General features: G+C 41.6%; 1 protein-coding gene across 1 annotated transcript; it reads right to left on the reverse strand.

Moving 5' to 3' along the window:
* Positions 1 to 1,696: 1,696 nt before the first annotated feature.
* LOC140355793 (uncharacterized) lies at positions 1,697 to 18,890 on the reverse strand. Its single transcript, XM_072440442.1, has 13 exons — positions 18,753 to 18,890; positions 15,735 to 15,789; positions 15,520 to 15,641; positions 14,456 to 14,535; positions 13,670 to 13,802; positions 12,646 to 12,817; positions 12,033 to 12,200; positions 11,296 to 11,847; positions 10,581 to 10,738; positions 9,667 to 9,779; positions 8,196 to 8,300; positions 6,701 to 6,805; positions 1,697 to 1,803 (listed from the first exon to the last, which is right to left on the reverse strand). Exons 1-13 carry the CDS (start codon positions 18,851 to 18,853, stop codon positions 1,697 to 1,699), a joined length of 1,971 nt encoding a protein of 656 aa, XP_072296543.1. The 5' UTR covers positions 18,854 to 18,890.
* Positions 18,891 to 19,099: the final 209 nt, after the last annotated feature.

The following is a 19,099-nucleotide window of genomic DNA, read 5'->3' on the forward strand; positions in this document are numbered from 1 at the left end:
GGAGCTCAACGCCCAGAAGACAGTGGAGATGATCGTGGACTTCAGGAAAGTCACAGCCCCCCAGCCCCCCCTCCCCATCTTAGACTCCCCCATCTCCACTGTGGACTCCCTCTGCTTTCTCAGCATCACCATCACCCGGGACCTCAAGAGGGGGCCCACCATCAGCTCCCTCATCAAGAAGGCCCAGCAGAGGATGTACTTCCTGCTGCAGCTGAGGAAAGCAAAGCTGCCAGCGCAAATGATGGTGCAGTTCTACACGGCCATTATTGAGTCCATCCTCACCTCCTCCATCACCTCCTCCATCACCGTGTGGTACGCTGGAGCCACAGCCAGGGATAAACAGAGACTACAGCGCATTGTGCCTCTGCTGAGAAGGTGATCAGCTGCAGACTTCCATCTCTGCAGGACCTGTACGTCTCCAGGACTCTGGGACGAGCAGGTCGGATCACAGCCGACCCTTCACCCTGGACACGGACCATTTGAGCCACTCCCCTCAGGCAGGAGGCCACTCCCCTCAGACAGGAGGCCACTCCCCTCAGGCAGGAGGCCACTCCCCTCTGACAGGAGGCCACTCCCCTCAGGCAGGAGGCCACTCCCCTCAGACAGGAGGCCACTCCCCTCAGACAGGAGGCCTCTCCCCTCAGGCAGGAGGCCACTCCCCTCAGGCAGGAGACCACTCCCCTCAGGCAGGAGGCCACTCCCCTCAGGCAGGAGACCACGCCCCACAGGCAGGAGGCCACTCCCCTCAGGCAGGAGACCACTCCCCTCAGGCAGGTGACCACTCCCCACAGGCAGGAGACCACTCCCCACAGGCAGGAGGCCACTCCCCTCAGGCAGGAGGCCACTCGCCTCAGGCAGGAGACCACTCCCCACAGGCAGGAGACCACTCCCCTCAGGCAGGAGGCCACTCCCCTCAGACAGGAGGCCTCTCCCCTCAGGCAGGAGGCCACTCCCCTCAGACAGGAGGCCACTCCCCTCAGGCAGGAGGCCACTCCCCTCAGGCAGGAGCCCACTCCCCACAGGCAGGAGACCACTCCCCACAGGCAGGAGACCACTCCCCTCAGGCAGGAGGCCACTCCCCTCAGGCAGGAGGCCACTCCCCTCAGGCAGGAGACCACGCCCCACAGGCAGGAGGCCACTCCCCTCAGGCAGGAGGCCACTCCCCTCAGGCAGGAGACCACTCCCCACAGGCAGGAGACCACTCCCCACAGGCAGGAGACCACTCCCCACAGGCAGGAGACCACTCCCCACAGGCAGGAGACCACTCCCCTCAGGCAGGAGGCCACTCCCCTCAGGCAGGTCTGTTTACCTCAACACTGAAAACAACGTTAATTTCTCCAGTAAAATCTATACTTTAATGTTACATGTAACATTTCAAGGACTTATTCCCATTGAAAAGATTATATTTTGTTTTAAATCATTCTGAAAAAATCATAAAAACCTTGTTGAAATTGCATTCTACTACTTACTATTTACATTTCTGATCATTTACTTGTGATCCAGTTTGTCCGTTCTTTACAGGTGGAAGAAGTACTCAATTCTGTTTTTTAAGTAAAAGTACACATACAGGAGGAATTAAATACTGAAGTATCACACTAAAAGTCTGAAATACAGATTTAATTTGTTACTTTTAGAGTAAAACGTAAACGTATTTCCCCACAGATGTTTGAAGTGATTAAAGAGTGAAATGGCCTCTTCATCGGTTTCCTCCTCCATATTTGGCGGTCCAGTCCACTCGGCCGTTCAGACCAAACACAGACCTGCTTTTGGGAGCGTCGTCGCTGGAGGATTTGTCGCTCTCGTCTGGACAAAAGAAGACGCAGATATTGGAGAAATGATTTAAAGTACGAGCAGGAATGGACTTTACCTTCGTTTGAGGTGAACGTCTTGTGCCAGAGGTTCTGGATCGTCGTCGGAGGAGGAGGTTTAGAATCGTGTTTGAAGTCGTGTTTAGAATCGTGTTTAGAGTCAGCGGCAGCCGAAAGATCAACTTTTAAAACAAGTCAGAACAAAAAGTCACCAGGGGGCGCTATAGCTCCATTACAATGGTAGAATTACAAAAAGAAAAGATAAAAGACAGAAACACGTTTAGAAAATTCACGTTTTTGACTTTTATGTTAGAAAATGTAGGCGCTTTTGTATAAAAGTATTTATTTAGTTATTATTTGATGATAATTTTTACTTTTATTTACCATTATACTGTATTTAGGATCCCTTTATTATTATATATTATATTATATTATTATGTATTTATTTATTTATTTATGATGATGATTATTCATACTTTTATTACAATTATACTGTATTTATGATCCCTTTATGATCATATATTATTATGTATTTATTTATGATGATGATTATTATTTAATTATTCATTACGTTTTTTATTATCATTATTTATTTATTTATTATTAGTTTTTTGAGTGACTTATTATCACATTAAAAATCAAACCAACCCGGGGCCCTATGTAAAAAGAGCCCCCCCTAGTGCTATTTCTGTAGTCACATCATCACACAGATGGAAAAACAAAATGCGAGTCAGGCCCAATCTGAGAAATGTGATTCATATTCCCTGTGAAAAGATAAAGCCCAGTCCCACTGAAACTTGCTGTGCTAAATGTCAGATCCTTATGTAACAAATCTCTCTTAATTAATAATTTTATTTCTTCTTATAATCTTGATTTTATGTTTTTAACTGAAACATGGCTTGACAAAAACACAGGAAATGTAGTTCTGATAGAATCTGCTCCACCCAACTTTAAGTTTGAATCTGAAACACGAGAAAACAAAAAAGGGGGTGGAGTCTGTGCTGTCTTTAGAGATGAAATAATTACCCGCAGGTTGTTCTTTTGGGGTGTTCATCATTTGAGTATGTATCCTTTAAAATGGAGCTAAAACGGTCTCCATCCATTCTCTTCATTGTTTTATACAAGCCTCCCCAGCACTGCCAAAGTTTTATTGATGATTTTACTGAGATGCTTTCAGTCTTATGCACAGACTTTGATGGTTTGGTCATTACAGGTGATTTCAATGTGCATGTTGATAATATTTGTGACAGAAACGCTAAAGAGCTTGATGCTGTCCTTGAAACCTTCAGTCTTACTCAGCATGTGAGAGGCCCCACCCACAGCAGAGGGCACACTCTAGATCTCATAATTACAAAGGGGGTAAATATTTCAAATGTTAATGTGATCGATGTTGCTCTGTCTGATCATTTCTGTGTCTTCTTTGACCTGTCTGTTTTTCCCAAACTACCGGCTGGTCCTGCAGTTGTTCAGAGGAGACACATAAGTGATGGCACAGGTGCACTGTTTATGGAAATGATAAACTTTGAAAATGTCTCATGTTCTAATGTAAATGATTTGTTGAACTCTGTTACATCTAGTGTTTTGAATGTTCTGGACACCATCGCCCCTATAAAGGCTAAAATGGTTAAAAATAAGCAGAAGGCGCCGTGGAGAAATGATGATTCGGTCAGGGCACAGAAAAGGGAGTGCCGCAGGGCCGAACGGAAATGGCGCAAGTCAAAGCTCCAGGTTCAAAAAGAGATTTACAAAGAGAAGCTGAACATGTACAACCTAATCTTATATAGAACTAGGGAAAGATATTTCTCTGAAATTATTGGAAGCTGCAGTAACAACTCGCGTGTCCTGTTTGCCACAGTAAACAGATTAACAACAGCTCAGCTGCCGTTAGAACTCTTTTCCACATCCAAGTGTAATGAGTTTGCATTATTCTTTAATGACAAAGTTCAGGGCATTAAAATGCTATAAATCCCACAATGCAAAAAATTACCCTAAAACCACCAAGACACTTAGAGCTAACTCTGCACCAGTAACTGACAAAACTATCCATGAGATCATCACCAGTCTGAGTTCATCTACATGCTGCCTCGATGTGTTACCCACCAGATTTCTAAAGTCTGTGCTGAACAGTTTGTTAGCACCATTCACTCATATAGTTAACATGTCGCTTCAATCTGGAACATTCCCAATGTCTTTGAAAACTCCGGTCATAAAGCCTCTCCTAAAGAAGAGCAGTCTTGATGCTGCAGTACTGAGTCATTACCGGCCCATCTCTAATCTGCCATTTTGGGGCAAAGTCCTTGAAAAGGTTGTTTACCAACAGCTCACAGATTTCCTCTTAATAAACAACTCATTTGATGTTTTTCAGTCAGGTTTTAGACCTCATCACAGCACTGAGACTGCTCTTGTCAAGGTGACAAATGACATCCGCCTGAACACTGACACGGGCAAAGCCTCAGTCTTAATTCTGTTAGATCTGAGTGCTGCTTTTGACACTGTCGATCATGGGATCCTCTTACAGAGACTAGAGGACTGGGTGGGCATCACTGGCACTGCCCTAAACTGGTTAAAGTCCTATCTGGAAGACAGGAAGTACTTTGTTGAAATTGGTAGCTGTGTCTCAGACCACATGACCCTGACCTGTGGAGTGCCCCAAGGGTCAGTCCTGGGTCCCCTTCTGTTCAACCTCTACATGCTGCCGTTAGGTCAGTTGATACGCAGTGAAAATGTGTCCTATCACAATTATGCAGACGACATTCAGATCTATGTTTCACTATCGGCAGGTGAATATGGACCAGTGGATTCACTCTGTCACTGCATCCAACAGATCAGTTTGTGGATGCAAAACAACTTTCTCCAGCTGAACTCAGACAAGACTGAAATAATCGTTTTTGGCCCACAGAAACAAAGAGAAAGTGTTAGCGGTCACCTCCAGAGTCTCGCTCTAAAACCTACAAACCAAATTAGAAATCTGGGGGTAATAATGGACTCAGACTTGAACTTTAATAGCCACGTCAAATCAATAACATCAGCAGCTTTTTACCATCTAAAAAACATTGCCAAAATCAAAAATATACTGTCAAAACCAGATTTAGAGAGACTTATCCATGCGTTTGTCTCCAGTAGATTAGACTACTATAACGGCCTGCTCACTGGTCTCTCCAAAACGAGTTGTAAAACAGCTGCAGTACATCCAGAACGCTGCTGCTCGGGTCCTGACTAGAACCAGGAAGTATGATCACATTAGTCCTGTTCTCAGGTCTCTGCACTGGCTCCTGTGGCTCAGAGAATAGACTTTAAAGCAGCTCTACTTGTGTACAAGTCTCTCCATGGCCTAGCACCAAAGTACATCTTGGATATGTTAGTGCCATATGAACCATCTCGGACTCTGAGGACCTCAGGGACCGGCCTCCTGCTGGTGCCCAGAGTCAGGACAAAACATGGGGAATCTGCGTTTCAGTTTTATGCAGCTAAAATCTGGAACAGTCTTCCTGAAGATGTGAGACAGGCTTCTACTCTGACAATGTTCAAATCTAAGCTAAAAACAGTTTTGTTTAGCTGCGCATATGACTGAAAGGATTTTTTCTTTGCACTCTTCTCTTTTGTTTGTGATTTTATTAGTTTAGACAATCAGTTGGATTGATAATTTGTAATTCAGTTAATTTTATTGTATTTCTGTTTCTGTAATTTCTTTGTGATTTGAATGCATTTTTCCTGCTGTGAAGCACTTTGAATTGCCTTGTGTATGAAATGTGCTCTACAAATAAACTTGCCTTGCCTTGAGTAGTGATTTCATTTTTAACAACAAAACAAAACTATCCCACTTCTGTTTTTCTTTTTTTTATTCTTTTGTCATTTTATATTCATCTTAAATTACTTATGATTTTATTTGTCATATTCTTTGTAGTAGAAGAGACTAGAAACTAAACAACACAATTAAAAGTATACATTTTGTGCAGATATTTATTTGCACGTGAACTTTTACTACTTTTACTACTACTTTTACAACTACTTTTACTACTACTTTTACTACTGCTTCAACTGCATCTAAATTATTTGACTTTCCACAATCAGAAATGTGTCGTAAAAATGGTACTGAATAAATTTTAGGAAGTGGGAATTGAACCACCAACAATTCGACTCATTCATTTTAACGTTTTGCTCTTTTTGAACCTACTCATGAGTAAAAACTGGAACTAAATATGGCCACAAACTGTTTTATATCCCAATTAAATACATTGTTTTTGCGCAAGTGAAAAGTCCTGTACTTCATCGTGACAATTAAAGATCATACGTTGAATACTTCTATTTCTGTCATATATTAAGATAAGATAAGATAAGATTAGCTGTTTAGTATTAATTTATTTGGATTAAAAGCCGTTTCTGGGACGACGGCAAAAAGGAGAAGAAATGGAGTGAGTTATCTGAAGATTTTGGAGTATAATCTTTATATTTATACATCTCCAATATAAAAATACACAGTTTGATAGTTCTTTTCTGTATAAATAGTTGTTTTTGCATGAACTCCTATGAGTTTCAGGCTTTTAAGTGCAGTTTTGCTTTGGATAAATGAGAAATTTTATGTTTTTTATAGAACTTTAGTCTTGAGTTGACGACAGCTCTAGTGTTTAACTGTTCATTTGTGATTCTACTTAAAAACTACTACATAATAACTACTATATCACACTTTTAGCACTTACACAAAGTGACGGAGACGGCAAAAGAAAGTCAAAACTAGAGGAGGAACACAAACAAACGCTAAGTAACGGCTAATAAACAAAGCACTTGTTCTTATTTTGTCAAAACGAACGATTAAATCATGATCATCAATTAAAGAAGTTGAATCTAATCATGTCCAAGTGCAGTTTAATGTGTTTAGAGTTGTTGTTTCTCACTGGCAGATGTCGCGTCCGTCGCTGACAGTTTGTTTCTCCGTCTCTCGCTCTTTGAAAACGTCGACGAGTAAAAACCAGCGTTGCTGTGAACGCTCCTGAAGGAATCTGAAAAAATAAAGAAAACACGCAGAGTTTTGAAGGTTTCTATTAAAAGTGCAATTGTTCTTCAAAGTGCACATGATTTTTTCCAATTAATAACTTCCTTTGGTGGGATAAAAGTGGTAAATATTCATAGTTTTGGTTTAATTTTTGACAAAATCTGACAATTTTCTGACAGTTTGAACGTTGATTTAATAAAATAAAGGAGCTGTCGTGTCGTTTTGTTTGTTAAATAATTACTAGAGCGTAATTAGACGAGCTTCGGCCCTCGTTTGCCACTGTCCAACCAGGAAGTGACGTCATAAACTTCACCAAAACGTTCAAACCAGCAAACATTTGTGGGAAATACAACAGTTTATTTGTCTGTACTTCATGTTTACGTCTTGTTAATCGGCGAGTGCGTTTATGGGCACAAACAACCCGAGGAGTAGAGGAGTAGAGGTGGTATTTATCTATTTTATCTATTTATTTTCCCCATGTGGGACAATAAAGGAATATCTTATCTTATCTTATTATGATGATGTTTAGAGCGGTAACTATGGCAACGGTGACTAAGGCAAAGGAGCTAAACGTGTCGGCGACTTTGCCAAACGTGTGACTTTTCGAGCACGTTTCTATCAACGAAAGAGACAAAATACTTTCACAGAAGAACTTTAGACTGAAGCGAGATGAGTTCAAGACTTTCCAACACTTTAAACCATGAAAAAAACCACAAATAAACCTCATTTGAAGGTTTACAACATGAAATTACTCCAGACGTCCAGTTCATTTCACTGTGAGGGTCCAGAGTCAGTTATATGATTATTTTGAGGAGTAGAGGTGGTATTTATCTATTTTATCTATTTATTTATTTATTTATTTAACAACACAGAGACAAACACAATGAAAGAAGAGAGAAAACAGACATAAAATCAAAAATAGTAGACGTATCCAGCAAATAATAAAGCAATAAAAGAGGAAATTATGGCACACAAAACCCCCAAAAAAATTCAGATTTTGTCCAAAGTCTGTCAAATTTGTCAAATTTATCAAATCCAAATGTAATCTTTTTCCATATTATGAATGTCCAGTTTAATGTCGGTCCAGTCCTTGATCGTCGGTGCATTTTGTGTCACCAGGACGACGCTCCAGAGCTGGATACTGGTCGTGTCCAGTCCTAAGGCCTAAATACAAACACTTATTTATTCTATGATGATGAAATAAAAAGAGATTAAACAAAAAATCCCTGTTAGAAGTTTGAGTCCTTTTGGGAAACGAGCTGCTGCTTCCAAATGTGTGCATTTATCCCACATGAAACCTTCAATCACACGACAACAGACACAAGACGTTAAAAACAATCATAAACATCAGACGTGACTCACTTTAAACCTCTCTTACGTCTTAAAACGACTCTTACCGATGCTGAGGTCAGAACCTTGTCTTGTTTCACAGACGTTTGAGCTTTTGAGCTGGCTCTTGTTGCATTTCTGTTTCTCTGCAGAGCAACGTTTTGGATTTACACCTGAAATAAGATCATGGACGTGTGATTTAAGCCTTTTCCAGTGTCAGACGAGTCATTTTGAACAGACTCATCGTTCAAAACTGGAAAAAGAAGAGCAATTAGGCTAAAAAACATGACTGTATGTTTAAAAAATAAAAGAAATCATGCCACAGACTGTTTTATATCCCAGTACAATACATTCTGTTCATGGTTTTTGCTTCATTTGTGATCGTATAATTGTCGTTTATGATTCTACTTTTTGCTTTTCACGTTTGTTTTGTCAAAGTCGTCGCTTTAATCCGTCACATTTGACTGTTTGTGAAGCATCTGTGAAGTGCTTTGTGTTTGAAGTTACTTTACCACTGAAACAGAGACAGGTTTGTGGACCGCGCTGTGGATTTGAACACGCAAATATCGGTTGGTATCGGGCACTGCAGCGAGACAAACATGCATCGATATCGCCTTCAGATATCTGTATCGGACCGTCCAACGATGAGATCTGAAAATGTATCGCTGGGACGTACGTTTGCTGATACCGATATCGGATATTTTGGTTGTTGTTGGTCGATATTTGCAGATATCGATAATAAAACCGCAAATTGATGTCAACTTGTGAACTTAAATGTAACGTAGCTTTTTTTTTTTTAAAGGATTTTCTGCCCCTTAGGCTTCACTGGACAGGACAGTGCAGCGTGAAATGGGGACGAGAGAGGGAAGGACATGCATCAATTGTCGGAAAGAGCACTGAAGTATAAGGATTACTCAAAATTTACTCAATTACTGCGACTGAGAAGAACGTACACAAGAAAACTTTTTTAACAGGATTTCAGTGTCATTTTAGGTCAGGCTTTTGTGCAAAACTTGATTACCGTATTTTCTGAACTATAAGTCGCATCTTTTTTCATAGTTTTGGCCGGGGTGCGACTTATACTTATATTTATACTTGTATACTTATACTCTCGAGCAACTTATATGTGATATTATTTGTTATTTTCACACTTACAACTGTATTTCATACTCCAGTGCAACTTATATATGTTTTTTTCTTCTCTATTATGCATTTTTTGGCTGGTGCCACTTATACTCCGGAAAATACGGTAAATAAACCGTTTCAAGTGGAATTAAGTGGTTTTAAATTACAATTTGCATATTCTATGAGTTGAGACTGTGCAATTATCCACTCAAGAAAAGTACAATTAATCCCAAAAATCTACTCAATTACAGTTAGTTTTGTAAGCAGTTATTTTCAGGCCCGTTCAGCCAAACATTTTATCTTTCCATCTGTTTCCATTTGTACTTGTTAGATGATCCAAAAACACCGACTAGAATTTCAATATCCGAGCGATACCGATATCCGTGGAAAGGCTCCGATAGCAGTGAGTCTCACCGGGCCGGTATCTGGACTGGCGGAGGTAGAGCTGCTTGGCTGATAAAGCCTCGGACTTGGATCTGTCCGTCGTCGTGGAGATTGTCTGTTGTTTCAGAGACGCACTCGAAATCCTGATCAAACACAAGACACACACGCGCTCTTATTTGTGTTATTTAAGGAAAGACACTGCCGGGAAAACAATGCATTTATTTATTTATTTTCAACAGTTTTTTAATTTATTTCATTTAATGTATTTTTTATTTTTATTTATTTTAATGTATCTTTAATTTATTTAATGTATTTTCTATTTAATTTATTGTATTTTATTGTATTTTATTGTATTTTATTGTATTTTATTGTATTTTATTTATTTTATTTATTTTATTTATTTTATTTATTTTATTTATTTTATTTATTTTATTTATTTTATTTATTTTATTCCTCATTTATTCTATTGTATTCAAAATGTCTCAATTATGTGACATTTGGGCCATATTTACACTTACTTATGAATGAAAACCTTGTAGTACATTTTTATTTACATTTACAGAGTGTGAGTTAAGTACAGGAGAAGTTTCAGACGTGTATCTTTACATTTACAGAGTGTGAGTTAAGTACAGGAGAAGTTTCAGACGTGTATCTTTACATTTACAGAGGGGATTTTGGATTTCTGATGTATTTTTTGAGCAGAAAATATTAGATCTGACTGAAAATTATAACATTTTTTTAACTTGAAACGTTAATAAATCAGGCTTGGAATTAGATACCGACAAATATTTCTGTTCGTTCTGTCAGACATGTGTTTAGTACAAGTGTGTAGCGTCTGGTGTGAGTAGGTGCAGAACTTATTATAATAAACTATAATAAATTCAATAAACTGTGTGTCCAGGGTTTTTAAATCCTTCTACAAACAACATGAAGTGTCCTCTCACTGTCTGTCCAGCGTCCTGTCCTGGACCGTGGGCTTTTTGGAGACACAGACTCCGCCTTCTGCGTCCTCAAAACTGTCCAGAGACTTAGAAGACGCTTGACCCCATCTGCGACGCCCCGTGCGGACACTGGGGGCGCTGCTGTTCTCTGCTTTGGAAGGCTGCGAAATGAAGACAAAACATGAGGAAGAAACGACTATAAATGAAAATATAAACTTCAGCCACATTCTTAAGATCACATTATGTGTGAATGGGAATTCAAGCATCTCTAAAAAATACTTCTCTCTCTCAACTCGCACGCCATCGTGTAAATAACACAGCAGTCGCTTTCTACCTTCAAACTAATAATTATGACATTTAAACTCAAAATTATGACTTTAAAACTCAAAATCATTACTTTTCAATTCAAATTGATGACATTCAAACTTGAAATTAGGACTTTTGAACTTGATATCATGACTTTTATCTCAGAATCATAACTTTTATCCTCAATGTTATCACTTTTAAACTTGAAATTTGATTTTGAAACTATATAGCATGATAATTTTAGCCATTATTTTTACTTGTGTTGTTTCCATCACTGACTGTTAATAACATGAACAAAACACGTTGCCAGAACGTTCTAAAAAGATGAATATGATCTACATACTTTTATTTCCTCTGCTTCTTCTAGTTATAACAAACAAACAAACAAACAAACAAACACTGGTCCGCTCACCTGATTCTTGTTTTTGACCAGGCTGAGTGGCTCTTCTGACGGACCACTAAGACACACCCCTTTGTCCGGCCCACTCGGACACACCCCTTTGCCCGGCCCACTCGGACACACCCCTTTGCCCGGCCCACTCGGACACACCCCTTTGCCCGGCCCACTCGGACACACCCCTTTGCCCGGCCCACTCGGACACACCCCTTTGTCCGGCCCATTCGGACACACCCCTTGGTCCGGCCCACTCGGGCACACCCCTTTGCCCGGACCACTAAGACACACCCCTTTTCCCGGCCCACTCGGACACACCCCTTTGCCCGGCCCACTCGGACACACCCCTTTGCCCGGCCCACTCGGACACACCCCTTTGCCCGGCCCACTCGGACACACCCCTTTGCCCGGCCCACTCGGACACACCCCTTTGCCCGTCAGAGGAGCGCCGTTGTACTCGTAAAACGTGTCCGGATCGGTCGCACGGAGGGGCCGAGCGCTCCCCTCCAGAGACCTGGCACGGACGTCAGCGTTGGACACTCCCATGTGGAAGTACGAGTATCGGAGCGCCTGCACAACAAGACAAACAGTGTGGCATTTCAACGTGTCTTGCCCAAAAACAACAATATTTATTTTCTTCAACTGAAATCGAGCCACAAACAATTATATCGTCGGTTAAAACGAGGGTTTGGTTTATATTTTCCTCCCTGAAAACAAAAATGACCCGCAAAGTTCAGAAATATGTCTGACTTTACCTGGGCGGCGCTGGGCCTCTTCTCGGGGTCCCACCGCAGCATGTCCCTCATCAGGGTCACGGCGGCGTCGCTGGCGTTTGGGACCAGGCTCTGGAGGCTCGTCCCGACACACTTAGGGAACCGGAAGTGGACCGAGGAGGCCAGGGTGAAGCCCTCGGGCCAGTCCCACTGAAACACAGGTCAGAACGTGTGAGGAGGGGCGTGTCCCACTGAAACACAGGTCAGAACGTGTGAGGAGGGGCGTGTCCCACTGAAACACAGGTCAGAACGTGTGAGGAGGGGCGTGTCCCACTGAAACACAGGTCAGAACGTGTGAGGAGGGGCGTGTCCCACTGAAACACAGGTCAGAACGTGTGAGGAGGGGCGTGTCCCACTGAAACACAGGTCAGAACGTGTGAGGAGGGGCGTGTCCCACTGAAATGGAGGTCAGAACGTGTGAGGAGGGGCGTGTCCCACTGAAATGGAGGTCAGAACGTGTGAGGATGACGCTGACGTGATGAGGCGTTATGAGGCGTTATGAGACGTTGTGAGGCGTTGTGAGGCGTTGTGAGGCGTTGTGAGGCGTTGTGAGGCGTTGTGAGGCGTTGTGAGGCGTTGTGAGACGGTGGTTGACCTGCTTGAGCGTCCCCAGAACCTGACAGATTCTGAAGATCTGGTCGAGCTCGCTGTTGCCGGGGAACAGAGGCCTGAGCGTGTAGAGTTCTGCCATGATGCAGCCGACGGCCCAGACATCCACTGGGGAGTTGTACGAGGGCGACCTGAGCAGGACCTCTGGAGCCCGGTACCTGCAGAGTGTGTACAAATACACAAATACACTAAACACGTACACAAACACACAGCCTACACTTATTGTAGATTATTTTAGAGGTTTACGATTAATTTTGAGTCGTGATTGCTGTTTCTTCTGTCACAAAAAGAGATGATGTCGCTGCTCGAATGGACTCTGTTTTCTGAGACGAGACACTACTGGCAAAACTGACGCAATCTGATTCTCATTTCCTGGTGGCGTGGACAGCCGAGTAGTTCTCCCACATGTCAATCATTCCCTGCGTGCTACTGCACACCTGCAGCCTCGTTCCCAGGATAGCAGCACGTTTCCATGGCTGCACATGCGTGGTGGATGTGCCAGTGTGTGTTTAGCGAGTTCCTTCAGTGAACGAAAAAGGGACAGTCGCTTGAGAGTGGTAGCAGTAGTTTCTCTGGTATGCAGTAGTATGCAGTAGTTTGTGCAGTAGTTTCCCTGGTATGCAGTAGTATGCAGTAGTTTGTGCAGTAGTTTCTCTGGTATGCAGTAGTATGCAGTAGTTTATGCAGTAGTTTCTCTGGTATGCAGTAGTATGCAGTAGTTTGTGCAGTAGTTTCCCTGGTATGCAGTAGTATGCAGTAGTTTATGCAGTAGTTTCTCTGGTATGCAGTAGTATGCAGTAGTTTGTGCAGTAGTTTCCCTGGTATGCAGTAGTATGCAGTAGTTTATGCAGTAGTTTATGCAGTAGTTTCCCTGGTATGCAGTAGTTTATGCAGTAGTTTGTGCAGTAGTTTGTGCAGTAGTTTATGCAGTAGTTTCCCTGGTATGCAGTAGTTTATGCAGTAGTTTATGCAGTAGTTTGTGCAGTAGTTTGTGCAGTAGTTTCTCTCACCATCTGGTGGACACGTAGTCGGTGAACGGCGGCTGTGAGCGGATTTCACGGGCCAGTCCAAAGTCTGCAATCTTCACCAGCTCCGGACCCGAGCACAGCAGGTTTTCTGGCTTCAGGTCGCGGTGGAAGTAACCTAGGAAACAAAGAAGAAAGAAAGAAAACAGAAGAAGAAGAAGAAGAAGAAGAAGAAGAAGAAGATTAAACGTTGAAAAATCAGTAGAAAATAACAGGAAGTGACATCACACCAGGGACACTCATTCCAGACAAAGTTCATGCAGAATTTACACAAAGAAACAACTTTTTGACATTTTAAACAGGAATTCAACAAAATAAAGTCACTCATATACATTTTTATTTGTCAATAAAAAACATGGTGTTTGCTGGGTAATTTCCTACTGTGATGTCATCAAATACAAACAGGAAGTGAAATTATAAACCTAAAAAATGTGCTAATCCGTGATAATTTTTTTCATTTTTTTTTAATCAAAATTCAAAAGGCCAGTCAACACCTGGAACATTATATTTCTGATCTCGTGTTTCGGAAAACATGACTTCCTCCCTTTAGCAGCAAAGAAAGAGAGAAAGAAAGAGACGGAGAAAGTAAAGATGAAGAACGACCAAAGCGTCGTGAAGCGACAGAGCGTTTGAGTTGCGTTTTTTGCCTCGCTCATGGCACGTATCATTTATATGTTCAGTCATTCTGTCGTTCAGAACTGCACAAGTCATGGCCGGAAGAAAAAGCAGGAGGAGTCTCTTGTTCTTTGAACTGGCGGCGGCGTCACATACCGTTTCTGTGCACGTAGGAAAGTCCCTGTAAAACCTGGAACGCAACGTTTCGGACGACCGATTCGGGGAAGAGCTCGTTTCTGTAAGAATCGACACCGACACGTCACATCTCGCGTCACATCTCGCATCGGTCCATGTCAAATGAAAAATCAGTCGGTCTGAGTCGGGATGATTTAATAATTGCTCCGTCAGATCACAAACTGTGCTACAAATGGCACCTGTAAACAAATCCACGCTCCAACTCGAGCAGTTTACATTAAAGTGCCTGTGGTTTTTTACAATTTTCATATTTTTTACTTTATTTCATGTATTTATACCTGCTGTACATATAAATTATAGTTTTACACCAATCGAGCAGGTGTTTGTGGAGAAAATGTTGAAAAATCTGACAGGAAGTGACATCACACCAGGAACACTTGACTCTCTAAACATGAATTCAACAAAATAAAGTCGCTCTCATGTATTTTTATTTGTCAAATGAAAGAAATTAGATTAGATGAGTTTTTGCCCAGTCATTTCCTAGTGTGATGTCATCAATTACAAACAGGAAGTACAATTATAGACCTGAAAAATGTGCTATTCTGTGATCACATTTTTAGTAAAACGCCAAATATTACCATATTTTCCGGACTATAAGTCGCACTGGAGTATAAGTCGCACCAGCTAGAAAATGCATAATAGAGAAGAAAAAAAACATATATAAGTCGCACTGGAGTATGAAATGCTGTTGCAAGTGTGAAAATAACAAATAATATCACATATAAGTCGCTCCAGAGTATAAGTATATATAAGTATAAATATAAGTATAAGTCGCACCCCTGACAAAACTATGAAGAAAGGTGCGACTTTACCGGAAAATACGGTATATTCATCTTAACTGCGTTTTAGCTCAGCGAGTCGTCCGGCCTGTAGGGGGCACTGAAAGTATTTGTGAATTTTGTCGCCGTAACATTTGTGGTTCACATTTTGTCGGCCGTAAAAGACGTCAGATTAAAAGACGTCAGATTAAAAGATGTCAGATTAAAAGCCGTCAGATTAAAAGCCGTCAGATGCCCTTCCTGTACCGTTGTTGCATGAGCTGGTACAGGTTCTCCTTCATGTACTCAAACACAAAGTAGAGCTGGTCGTTTTCTCTGAGCACCTCCTTCAGTTTGACCACGTTGGCGTGACTCAGCTTCTTCAGCGACTGCGACGAGAAGACGACACACATCTGAAACTGTAGACAACAACAACAACAACAACAACAACAACAACAACCACATTCTCCCCCGCCTCTCACCTTCACCTCTCTGAGATTCAAACACTCCTCCCAGGAATAAAACTTCCTCTTCATCCTGTGGAATACGTGGGATTGTGAGTGCAGTACGTATCGTCATGGTTACAGTAGAATAACGGTGTGGTTTATCCTGCGACTGACGACGATTCAAGCTAGCGAGAGTTAGCGCTGTCAAAAACATCAATACTCAGGTTCTGATCAGTACAAAAATCTATAAGAACTGTTTTCGTAATAAAGATGTTCAAAGGCTGTGCCCAAAGTCAACAATGAAGATTAAACATATAATTTACATACTGCATACTAATTAGAATATTAGAAGCTGCATAACATTAATTTAGTAAGACAGTAAAGTATTAAATGTTTGACTCAAAGGTCTTAAAAGGTGAGGATAAAAGACGTTTTCAACAATATCGCTGTGATGTCCTGGGTTTTTTATTGGTTTTAGAGGAGTTTTGTTTTTCAGCACAGGAGCTCCACAGGGCTGTGTACTTTCCCCTCTGCTCTTGTACACAAACTGCTGCACCTCCAGCCACGACTCCGTAAAACACAAAAGGTCTTAACCTTTTCTGATTCTGATTCCATGTCATCAGGGAGTAATTAATGCAATTTTTCTAACAGCATTTGAATCAAAAATGTTCTATTGCAGTACACTTTACTATTACTAACCCTTAAGAATATTTCGGAGGATTTTGGGCATCAATGTACAGTAATTTGACAAGTAAATGTATTTTTTTACACTGATCAGTCATGTTTTTTCATCCATCCATCCATTTTCTGCCGCTTATCCGGGGCCGGGTCGCGGGGGCAGCAGTCTGAGCAGGGACTCCCAGACTTCCTTCTCCCCAGACACTTCCTCTAACTCCTCCGGGGGGATCCCGAGGCGTTCCCAGGCCAGCCGAGAGACATAGTCTCTCCAGCGTGTCCTGGGTCTTCCCCGGGGCCTCTTCCCGGTGGGACATGCCTGAAACACCTCCCGAGGGAGGCGCCCAGGAGGCATCCGGAACAGAATGCCCCCTGGGCATGTTTACCTTTATTAGAAAATGACTTTCAACGTTAATTTTCTACAATCAATCAGCACAGACTTTAAATCGTTGCCTTGTAACACAAAAGAAAAGTCAAATTTCTTCCTCTTTTCACCAAACCACACGCTTTTCCTGACAAAGATTTGACAGTGGACCTCTTGACGGAATCAAAATCTCAATTAAAATGTCATTAGCTGCACAACCCTTATGAAGTGACAAAATAAAGCCCTCCCACTCACCCGATCCTCTCTGTTAATTATAGATTTGTAGTTAATAGCAGCCACATGAGAAGTGAGGTATCAGGTCTACTATCAGTGGTAATTAACCCTGTCCATACGCAGCAACTCTCCCTTGTCTCTTTATGGGGCACTTTCCCCGAGGTCAGCTTACACCACGACCTTACCAGACCTGCTCAAGCCCCAAATCATCCAATATTCATGTCGCGATTGTTCCGTCGCCCTCTTTCAGGCGACTTCCAGGAGAAAATGGACTTAAAAGTGCAAAAAGTCGCATAAAGAAAACATATTTCTCTTATTTTCCAGGTACTTTGTGCTGAAGTAGATCATTAGTTTACATTTTGTTCACTGTAAACGGCAATATTGATCTTAAATGGTGTTAAAATAGCACCGTTTTCATCGACTTCCTGTTCAAAACTGCAGAACTGATAAGCCCCGCCTCTTCACAGTGACGTTTCAGCAGATTGTTCTTTACTTTATTCTTTTTATTGTGAAAAGTGGCCACGTGACATTTTCAAACCTTGCACTCGCAGTCGAATCATTTTCAAACAATCGCGGCTGAGAAACAGAATGTGGGCGGGGATAGGGGGTAAGGGAAAACTGGAATTTTCTGAGCAAAAACAGGTTTAACTCAAACTATTGAAATACAACTTTGAATAAACTAATGGTGAGGAAACACGAGGTCAAAAGCTCATTACAGTTGATTTTGTATAATGTCTCCTTTAAGTTGTGTTCTAAATGGGCAAAAAGAGGTTTTGATCACAAAGATGGCTGCTTTGTTTAATCAAAATGTCAAAAAAAGAAGGAACGAATTTGTGACTTTTATCAATATTACACATTTTTTGCAAATATTCTCTATCTAGAAGCATTCAGTTTTACTTTAATATTGTCGGTTAAATAAAGATTACCATTTACTTTATTTCCTTTTGACTTGATTCCATTTGAATGAACATGAGAAATCCCCAGTTATTGTCTTCATTTTCAAAGCAAAGACGTATAGATAATATCCAACTACATTCAATATCTCACACACGCGGCTCTTTAATCGTCACGTGAATGCAAACTTCACACATACGGTAACTGCTGCAATCGAAGGACTTCTTGGTCGATGTATTAGTGTTATATCTATGATCTGCACTCACAAAAACTCAGACGCTCGAGCAGAAACAGCACGAGAATGAGCTGCACAATTAATAAACTCAAATTATTATGATGACTTTTTCTTTGTGGCCATATTTTCCATTTTTTTTCTGCATAAAAGCTGCAAACTTAGATCCGTACAAACACGCTCTGAAGTACAAGTGATTCTTTATTGGTTCATTCAGTCTTTTTGTTTCTTTTGATGCATGTCAAAGGTAAAACGTTGAATTGAATTCTATTATTGAAACATATGGTCCGAAAAATCGCAATTATGGCAGTTATTTTTCACAACTCGCTCAGCCCTGGCAGTAGTGAAATTTCCCCATGTGGGACAATAAAGGAATATCTTATCTTATCTTATAGTACTACAATAAACTGCATATTTTTGTGTAAAAATTGAGATTAAACTCTGATCCAACCCATACAAACCTTTTATAATCCAGCAAAAACAATTAGTCGACTAAGATACAATCGACCAAACAAAAAAATATATACATAACTGCTCTTGTACTGTACATAATAACGTAATAACAGGTCAGGTAAAGGGTAACAGGTCTGGTATATTGACTCTTGTTTAATCCTTTAACAATATAGAAAAATAAAAGGGGCATTATCATCTTTACCTTTTAATTGCCACAAGTTCTCCTGTCACGTTGCATTTGCCCAGTAACACGCTGCCGTACGTCCCGTCTCCCAGCTGCTTCAGGGTCACGAATCGGTTCATTCCCAACGACGAACTCGGCGACTTCACATCTCATCGGGGAAAATGCAGCTCCAGTTTATTCTGCAGAGTAAATACAAACAGGACGCGCCCCGGGCCCCGGGCTCGAGGTGTGGTTTACCTGGCAGCTGGGAGGTCCAGGAGGTCTGGAGCGCCCACGCCGCGCCTCTCTGGGGATAAGCCTGGCCGGTTCACGGAGCAATTGGATTAAAGATGACCCGTCTCTGACACGGACTAACGAGCTGAAGC

This window comes from Eucyclogobius newberryi, unplaced genomic scaffold (assembly GCF_026437365.1).
Source record: "Eucyclogobius newberryi isolate DKJ021-1_F unplaced genomic scaffold, fEucNew1.0.hap1 SCAF_12, whole genome shotgun sequence".
In the NCBI taxonomy this organism is placed as follows: Eukaryota; Metazoa; Chordata; class Actinopteri; order Gobiiformes; family Gobiidae; genus Eucyclogobius; species Eucyclogobius newberryi.

Bases quoted from the DNA above. Each gene is read 5' to 3' on its own strand.
- LOC140355793 (XM_072440442.1), bottom strand. From the start codon at position 18,853: ATGAACCGATTCGTGACCCTGAAGCAGCTGGGAGACGGGACGTACGGC. The intron at 13,803-14,455 runs GTATGTGACGCC...TTTGTTTCCTAG, and splicing joins TTCCTACGTGCACAGAAACG to GTTACTTCCACCGCGACCTG. The intron at 12,818-13,669 runs GTGAGAGAAACT...CACACTCTGCAG, and splicing joins GACTACGTGTCCACCAGATG to GTACCGGGCTCCAGAGGTCC.